Source organism: Phalacrocorax aristotelis, chromosome 10, assembly GCF_949628215.1.
Source record: "Phalacrocorax aristotelis chromosome 10, bGulAri2.1, whole genome shotgun sequence".
Classification (NCBI taxonomy): Eukaryota; Metazoa; Chordata; class Aves; order Suliformes; family Phalacrocoracidae; genus Phalacrocorax; species Phalacrocorax aristotelis.
In genome coordinates, this window is record NC_134285.1 from 20,796,168 (window position 1) to 20,805,671 (window position 9,504).

At 39.6% G+C, this 9,504-nt stretch overlaps 1 protein-coding gene across 6 annotated transcripts in view; it reads right to left on the reverse strand.

Annotated features, from left to right (window-relative positions):
* The window catches only part of ZNF106 (zinc finger protein 106), a 47,496-nt gene extending 38,066 nt beyond the window's left edge, over positions 1 to 9,430 (reverse strand). For 3 of the 6 annotated variants that reach the window (XM_075105656.1, XM_075105654.1, XM_075105650.1), the window contains exons 1-2: positions 9,243 to 9,430; positions 603 to 688 (exon numbers count right to left, since the gene is read on the reverse strand). In XM_075105656.1, the coding sequence (XP_074961757.1) occupies positions 603 to 656 (54 nt within the window). In that variant the 5' untranslated portion in view covers positions 657 to 688; positions 9,243 to 9,430. Of the gene's footprint in view, positions 1 to 602; positions 689 to 828; positions 917 to 8,444; positions 8,513 to 9,242 lie in introns of those variants that run through there. The other 3 variants (XM_075105651.1, XM_075105653.1, XM_075105652.1) reach the window with 3 other exon arrangements.
* Between the last annotated feature and the right edge of the window lie 74 nt (positions 9,431 to 9,504).

A 9,504-nucleotide genomic window follows, 5' to 3' on the forward strand; every position in this document is an offset into this window, starting at 1 on the left:
GAAATCCCATCTGCAAAAGGAAAGCAACATCTTCAACCTTGAAGAGTTATATGAATTAACACATTGGCATTTGCAAGATATCCATATGCCATGTGGTTAAGAAATATATGAAGGTCCATTAAGAAACACTCAGTTTCAGTGCAAGCTTTGCATGACATGCAGTACACAGCAGATACACACCAAATTGACGCATTAATAAACACACATGCTATGCTGTGTAATTCCACATTCTCCTTCCATACAGAAGCACAGACCTTCCAAAAGGAATTTAAAAATTATGTATTACAGTATTCTTAACATAGCACAATTTATAGCCAAACGAGTAAGTGCTTTTCCCTTTACTATCTTTATACAACCATATAAAAAACTCAAATACCTCAATATTTTTAACAATCAGAATCAAGCACACTGCACAGCTCATTTCAAGAAAGATACTCTAAAGCACATGCAAATATATTATTTGATTTGTGATAGACCTAGACCAATAATATTCCTGATAAAAGGAAAACCCCTCATACTTCACACATTTTTAAGATGGAAGCATTTCTCAGACACATTTCATATTAGTATCTACTGATAGATGTAAAGCATTAATTATTTACCTTTTTTGAGTTGTATACAATGTGACATAATATGCATTTTCGTTCTCGAACCATGCTTATTACTCTGGAAAGATCTTATCCCATACCTGCAAATAAAAATAATTTTAAAAGAACCAACATTCAGGATCACTTTTTTTTTTTCATTAATGTGTTTCAGTAAGGAAAGTAAAAATAAGTTACTATTCATGAAAACACTTGTGCTGAGTTTCTTTAAGAGAATACATACCTCTTGTACAGGGTCAATAGTCTTCAAAAAAATATAAGATAGTTTTGAATAGTCATCTAAACCAGCTGTAATAAAAAATAGCTTTTCTTTTCTTTCTTTTCACTTTGTTCCTTGCCCTCCAAAACACGGCATTCATTCTACAAGCAAACAAAGATCTATAGGAATCCTCTTGGCTACTCAAACCAGATTAAGACAATATTTTTCAACTGGGAGGATGAGAGGGAGATGAGGAATTGGGGAAAGCAAGTAGGGCAAACTCCGATCTTTATTTTGGTATACAGGGCAGATCAACTATGGTGTTTAAGGCTAAGGCCCTAGGAAGATGAAACAAAGGCCATTCACAACAACAATGATGGTCAGTCTTCAAGGTTTATCAGTTCATTTATTCACGGTAAAACCTAAACTGATTTAAATTCAGTGTTTTTCTCATTAACCTCCGTAAGAACTACACATACACATGTACAGAAATACATACTCAATTTAGACAACATTTTAAGATACATGCTGTATCATGCTCTACATGGGCACCTTATGTATTTGAATCATTAACAAAAGCTACTGATTTTCATTAATTATTCCCAATGGTACAAGATTATTCAAAACTTTGTACCAGAATATGGAACATTTTAACACTGATCTACTTCAGACTTGCATGTATGCAAATGAAAGCAGCAGCAGGTCAAGTTAAATGCCATATGCATTTTCTCATAATGTCTAATTCATATGGAGAACAATTAAATTAGAGAGATACATAACAGTCTATGTTATAATACAAAGATGGACACGTGTGCCCAAGTTTCTCTTAAAAGACACTAAAATGCAGAATGATCAAGCACTATAGTAATTTTTATTGACTTGGCAGAGGCAGTTCCTCACCCTAAAGTGGAAAGAAATGTATCTTTTTTACTGCTAGCCATTTTTATATCTCCACACAAAAAGACAAACCCTTCCAAGCTTTGCCATCTTACATGAGTCATCTTCAGAGCTAACTTAGCTAAAACCATCAAACACAACCTACAAGAGCCTTCTTCAACAGCTCTTCTCCACAGCTTACTCTACAAATTCTATTCTAATTATTTACCATCAACATTCTGTATCAGCAGCACCAAACCCTCCGAATCTGATACTGACTAGAAGCTGCAAGCAAAGGGAAGAACTGGATTTTTACCAAATCCAGATTACCTAGAGTTAAAGCAGCTCTGACATTCTGTCCAACTGTAAACAAAAATAAGCAAGTAAACTCACACCCAATCTAATTCCAAAACGTGGTCTTTGACAAATAAAACTTGTCCTCCAGGTTTGCATGTCCATTCACAGTTAACAGATGTACCAGCATCCATCCGGCTTAAAGGGGAAGGACCTGAGAGTTGCAATAGCTCTTTCACCTTCAGAGAAAACAGTTTCATCCCTAAAAAAAATCCACATCGTCATACCAAAACAAACCCAATTAAAACACAACAGGAGATTTAATCATCTTATGTTCCCTATCCAGCATTCCTAGGGTGCCACTCTTGATCTCATTGAAATACCTGGTAGTGTTTAAATATGCATTCTCTAGCTTTATCACATGGGCACCTAATGTACTCAAATTGTTCATAACAGCTATTTATTTTGACAAATCACCCCCAACAAAGGTAAAAAAATCATTCAGAGCTTTGCACCAGCATAGGTCACCTAGAGCATATAAATTCATATGATATCACTGGTACGCATGCAAAAGCACCTGCCTTCATGGAAAGTCAGAACACAGAAGTTTTGGAACAAAGTATTTTGGAGTTATTTGAAACCATATATAAAGAGTATAATTTGTTTTTAAACAAATTTAAACTGCAACAGCAGCTAAGGAAAATTTAAGCCAATGTGAGCAGAGATAGAAAATGAGGTATCCCAGCCTCATAGTTTTCCAGTAGGCTATTAGGTAAGTATAGGAGCACACCATCAACATATTATTTATACACAGACCTGTGCAGCTGCAACACAACAGATGTGGAGAATTATTTACGATTGTACACAAGTGACAAGCATTTGGATGCCTCCTCAATACAGGAGAGCTGTTTTAATGTGATTAATACAAAGTTACTCCTGAAAAGCAAGGGTGCTAAACCTTGCACCAGTTTCAGCTACTTCCTTTTGCATTAAAATATTCTCTACTCCTGCAACATTCTTCACTAGCACTACTTTGTAGTTTAACAGAATAATTCCCCACATGTGTTCAGGATCTTGTTCAAGATTACTCAAGTATTTACAGAATTCATTCTGCACAAGAGTGAAGCAGCAGCATGGGACTTAAATCAGGAAATGCAGGCTAGTAAAGTATGGTGACTTGCTCATACCAGTTAGCATGTAACATTGAAGAGCTTTCACAAGTAAAGCTAACATTACACCTGTTTTGGCTAATTAAAACCTATAGTAACTATACACGATTACAGGAAGAGTTTTAGGCTAACTGCCCAATCAGCTGGGCATTGCTTATGACAGAGTACTAAAAATACTAATGGAATTCAAATGCTATTGGATGTCACTATGAAAAGTGAAACTCTCACCTCCACAGAGAGAAGCTCTGAAAGGCAAGGACTCAGAGTACAGAGATTTAGTAGATGCTACAGGGACTGGGAGAAGACAGACCAACATTCTATTTCCAGATCACCTCTTGACTTACTGTCTACACAGAGATAAATCACTTCCCTTCATCCTTAGCTGTCTCCCAAATCCTGCTACGAAGCCCAAGGCTCACTTTAATGAAGTACTTCAATTTCACTATCAAATAGCTTTCATTAAGTACTTTGAAAAACATTATAAATTCAAGGTATTCCCTCATTCACTATGCAACAGTGACAAGAACAAGGCAGCTTTTGAGCCATGTAGTCAGTGATGGCATTTCATCACATCATACACTGGGGTCTGTTCAATTATCAAAGTTTCATACAGAAAAACTGCAGAAACAGCTTTCTCTACATAAATGCAGGCATATTTATGCAGGAATTCTTAACAAAAAAAATTCCATACTTCAAACACTGAACAACCTTCAAGCTTTTATCAGATTTAACCATTTGCGCTTTTAAAATCACTGACTTGATGCATAGCATAGGGAATTACCTCTCATGGGACATCAATGCGAAAATGAACTACTAAAAAATAAGCAAACTGCAAGCAAAGACAAGGTTTTGTCAGAAAGACCCTACCACCACATAAAAGAGAAACATATGTCAACAGCAAAATTTAAAGCCTTCAAAGCAAATAAAATGTTACAACAACATTCTATTTTGGGAGACTAACTCTCCAGTGGGTGATTTTTTGTTTTAAAGAGAAGAGATGCATTTTATAACTATGTGATGGAAGCGCAACTTGCCCATAGCCTGCTTCTGCCTGGAGCTCAGAAACACCACACAGTTTTAATTAACTTAAGCAAGTCTGCTACAGAGATTTTGGAGAACGCTTCTCACAAGTAAAAATAGTCTACAAAGAGTATAAGGCATTAGACTACTTCCTGCTACAACATCCATTTGTCCACAGTAATTCAACCTTACCGGATACCATACATTAAAAATGTACATCAAGGTTAAACCTGCTACAGATTAGTGGCTGAACACTCTGACTATATAAAGCCACAAGTGCCATGGAGCGGGGTGGGCAGCCCAGCATTCCAGCTGCCTTGAAATCCTCAGGAGGCCTCAAAGAGATCAGTAGCACTGGCCTGCCTAAAGGCCTGCCTAAACGCTGCATGTCCCTACAGATAGCAGTGGAAACTCCACACTTGACAAGAATGGGAGTCTAAAAGTTCACCATGGGAGAACCCTCTGCAGCAACACGCTCCTCAGGTGCTCACAGGGATGTTGTTCCTTCACTGCAGTGAAGGATTGTACATGTCCTAGTTGAGCTGTGGAACAGTAATACAGCTGCCACAGACACTGGAAGGGAAAGGAGAGCAGAGGGGAAGAAGCAACTCACCACAAAGTGCATTCATTAAACCTTTAGTTAGTTCATGGGATGAAGTGGTGGACACAAGGTCATTTCGACTTGGGAAGCCTCTTGCTCAGAAGAATTAGGAATGGAACTGTATTCAGGCCCTGGAAACCACTTACACAACCACTGCTAGGCTACGCCATATGTAGTTTGATTATCAGCACAACTAACTTTGCTAATCTGCCCAGAAGCCTAGTCATTTCACAGGAAAACCTGAAGAATACCACATACGCCTTTGAAAGCTGTATCCAAACACTTATTGTGATAAGCAAATGCTACAAAGCAATAATGATTGCTAACCTACCTAAATAATGATTCATTCGAGTCTAGTAAAAGAGATATTTTCTTAAGGAAAAATTTTATGACTATAAAACCATTTCCCTGTACTACACGCCGCTCCAAACATCAAAGCCCAGTACCGCTGTGAGAATGCCATACAAAACTAAGTAATTCATCATAACAAGAAGGAAGCCTATGCTCAAATTTCACCACCTTGAGCAGAATTTATGTGGAATAAAGCATCAACATTCTAAGACTGTCTTTCCCAGATTCATTCCCCTTGAGGTATCCGAATTCACTACATGTCCCCTTGCTATGCCATAACTTTTACTGATTACCATAACATTACTTTTGGGCATACGTGGGAGGCACTTTAACCTTCTGAGATTATGACCTGTGCAACCTAGCCTGATCACAGCCAGAAACCTAAGGACTTACTGAAGTCATGACTAACAGCATTACTCTCCCCTAGCACACTAATCAAACACACGTACGCACATATCATGTGCTGACTACCTTACAGTCACAGGGTTGGGTTTTTTTTAACGTGGCAAAGGAGTTAATACAGATCAGTAGTTAACATTCTTGTACTGGAAGGAAGACTTAAGGTAAATTCCTTCCTGCTTTCCAAGATTTAACTTCATTGTCATGCCAGACTGAGGCTACTCCAGACCCCTCAGACATGAAGCAGTACCACTGCACAGCAAATGTTATAACTGGGCAGCCGAGTGCTCAACTGTTTTGACTTCGAGTCAGAAGGAGAGAACAGTTATTTCACAGATCAAAGTTCTTGAAGTTCCTGTTAAAAGCAATAAAGTTGACTCCACTAACTAGCCTAGAAGACGTCTAGCACAAACTATTTGCATGCTATCCCGTGAGTATAGCTGGCTTTTTACAATACACAGGGAAAGTATACTGGAGATAGGAGACTGTAGAGAAATGCCTTAAACAGACCAGCACAGGCTCACAGCACAAACACAGAGTTTTCACTGATGTCTATTTTTATTTCAAGTAAATCTAAGAATGGGCTACAGGCCAGAAGAATATATACACCTGAAGTCACAATCAACTGCATCTTTCTAATTCCCTAGATATGAGCAATGCTAGTAATTTACTAATATCCAAATGAAGTTGTCTTCACTGTAAACTGAGATGATAACACCTCCCTAGTGAAAGTAAATGCCTTATTGCTATCTTACTTATGATAGCTTTTCATACACCAGAAGATTGAGGGATATGCACTGTCCTAATTGGAATGGAGAGCTGTTCAGCATCATTCCTGTATACTGTCATTTAGGACACCTAAAATGCACACACCTGGAGAGCTTCTGTTTTCCCTTATACTCCCAGTTTGTTTTTAGACATTCACAAACTCTTTCTTCAGATGTTTTCCTCGAACAACACACTTCAAGCCTATTAAAACCTGCCATTCCTCTTTCCAAGTTGCCCACAACACTCTAAACACCCAAAACTGGACAGAGTACTCCAACTAAGACCCCTATTAACACCCTTTGGAGAGGGGAATTGCGCCTTCGTACCCCTACTACCATTACAGCCTCAAACACGGTTGATAATGATTGAGACAAAGCCTTATTAAGAAGCACCATAGCAATCCACAACATGTAGGACAAATAACCTAACTGATTTAGATATTTCTGTGACTTACAAAAGAATTCACCTCAGCTTATTCTGATAAACTTGTGCCACTTTATAGAAGTCTTCAGAAAACAGACCCTTATGAGAATCACAGAAATACAGAAATAAGCATAAAATTAAGTGGCAGGTAACATTCAGCTGTATCTTTTTTTTTTCCTTCCTAGGGTATTTAAGCTCTCAATACACTTCACAGGTATGCATACTGTGTCTCTTTCACCAATTAGAAGTCAAGAACAGAAGCTGAACCAAAACAGACTAGTCTATACATCCCATCTATTGCAGTACCACAGAAGCAGGTACCTGGCCTTGGCAAAACGACTACTCCCTAAGAAAGATCTACATAGACACAAGAGGGCATGTAGGAAAGCATTCAGTCAGTCATTGGGCTTTTTCTATTTATGCAGTCGCTACAGAGTATGAAGAACCACTAGAGAGTGATTTGAGGCACTCAGACCAAGGTAGTCAGGTCACCCTTCAGTATATGGAGCTTTGGTGCCAAGTAAATTCAAGTTAAGGATCCCAAACGTTAAGACAGTGGTCATTAATGAGTAGGCAATAGAAATACAGGGGCCTGAGTTCTTACATCTCTGTAATGCAGTTTGTCCCAGGGCTACACATTAGAGGCTCCGTCAACTTGGGAATCAAAATGTAAAATAGTCTAGGACTAGATAAGAAAAATCCCTTACAATACAGATATGAAAAACATTTTTATAAAAACAAAGAAGTTATTTGTAATGCACAGTATCCTCGTATTTGCCTATAATTGGCTTGAGTCAGATAACATCTCAAATCTTATGACACCATCTGGTGGCAGAGTTCACAGAAGCTGATTACCAGATGTTAAAAAGAATTTTATCAATTTAAATTTTATTCTGATCAAATTTAAATTTGAATCCAAATATCTTATTAATTTTGTCTTTGCAAGATAAAGTGGAAAAAATCTATGGAAAAAAACCCTTAATTTTACCTAGATGAAGTTATCTGCAAGTCTTAGTATCTCTGTACACAATTCAGGTAAGTACTTATAGGATAGTGATTGCTGTTGTTCTTTATACTGGATATCACAGCCTGCATAAATTAAGATGCATGTAGCTGACATCTCTTCAAATGTGTGACATTTTTGGACGTATGGACTAGAAATTACCCAAAGTTTGGTCACAGCGATCAAACTAAGTCAGGTAACAGACTAGCATAGTTTGGCTAAAACCAATTACTTGTTTGTTAAATAGTTGCTATGTCCTAGCGTTTTCAATTTGGAACTTTTCATACAAAAATCAGTCAACAGTGGAACTTACACGGTGGTGCAAATGCAGTTGCCTTGTACTGCCAGTTCAGTTGAAGTCAAGCAAGAACTAACAAAAGATAATACAGTTGCCTTTAACAGAAGAGACTTCAGGATAGGAATCTATTTTCCAGGGCAAGAAGTTACAAAGCCAGATTGCACTGGTGCTTAGACCTGCAATATTCATCCCAAACGTTGCAGTTCTAATGAGGAGATACTTTCAAACTTCAACAAAACTATTAATCAAATTTTTGGAAGGCTTAAGTGGGTTTTTTTTAGGCTAGAGCTATCAGTTCAGCAAAACAGTCAATTAGTTTAATACAGTAATTAAAGCTTGACTGAAAGAAGTAGCAAAGAACAACAGAACAGAAATAACAAGCAGACATATAGGAAGAACAGCCTGGGGAACTCATGATGAAAACAAATACCATCAAACCTCAATCCTCTTCTCTCTCAGGTTGCTCCTCAGAACTCATCTACTCCACAAAGCTCTTTAAAGCTACACTTCAGAAGGCGTAGGGAAGGTGAAAAGGAAAATTTCTTACTTGCGTGAGACCACTGTTATCAAACCACTATCAGTACAGCATAATAAAGTATAAGCTTTAATCAGTGCCACTTCTATCCAACGTTCATAAACTTCTCCAAGTTAAAGTTCATAAGCCCCCCATAACAGTTAATATGCCTGCATGTGAACTACCCTCCTTGCAATGATAAATGATTACCTTTTCAATACCTCATATTTCAGTGAACTATTAAGACTTGTTTCACACTATCAGTCCCACCCCTTTTAGGTTACCAGATATTTGGTACCACAATTTATACATGCTTTCACAACAACACGTTTTTAGCTGCATGTTATGAGCAAGGTAACTAAGCAACTCTGTACCCAAAGCCCAACTTCAACCCTGGAAACGCTTCTGGCAGGCATGAAGGGAGAGCATGATAGGCATGCATCCGGAAGAGAGATCCTGCTCTAGCAAAGCTTGTACTTAACAGGATAACACAGTTCAGGGACGACTGCAGCAATAAGGGATGCTTAGAACACAAAACAAGACGTGTGCCCGCCCCAAGGCAAGATATCCGCTACAGCCCCTCTAGGCTAGGCCTTCCCCGCTCCCCTCGCTAGGCCGCCCCCTCCGCCAGAGCCGGAGCGACCCACCACCCGCCCCGCTGCCGCCACAGAGCTGCCACAGAGCTTCCCCAGCCCCCCGCTCCCCCCAGCCCCAGTACTCACATATCGCACCCCTCCCCAGGGTAGCGGCCCAGAAAGCCATCCTCCTCAGGGCCAAGGGACCGAGCAGGCCCGGCGGCCACCCGCCCCGGGACTCACCGCCCTCACGGCACCAGCGCCAGGCCGAGCCCACAGAGACCCGCGGCGCACGGCGGGGCGGACCGACCACACAGCACAACCAGTGGAGCGGCAGGGAGGCGGCCGCGCGGCACGCCGGGAGGTACGCCTGCGCCGCCGCGGTGCCTGCCGGGAAGAGTAGTCCTGG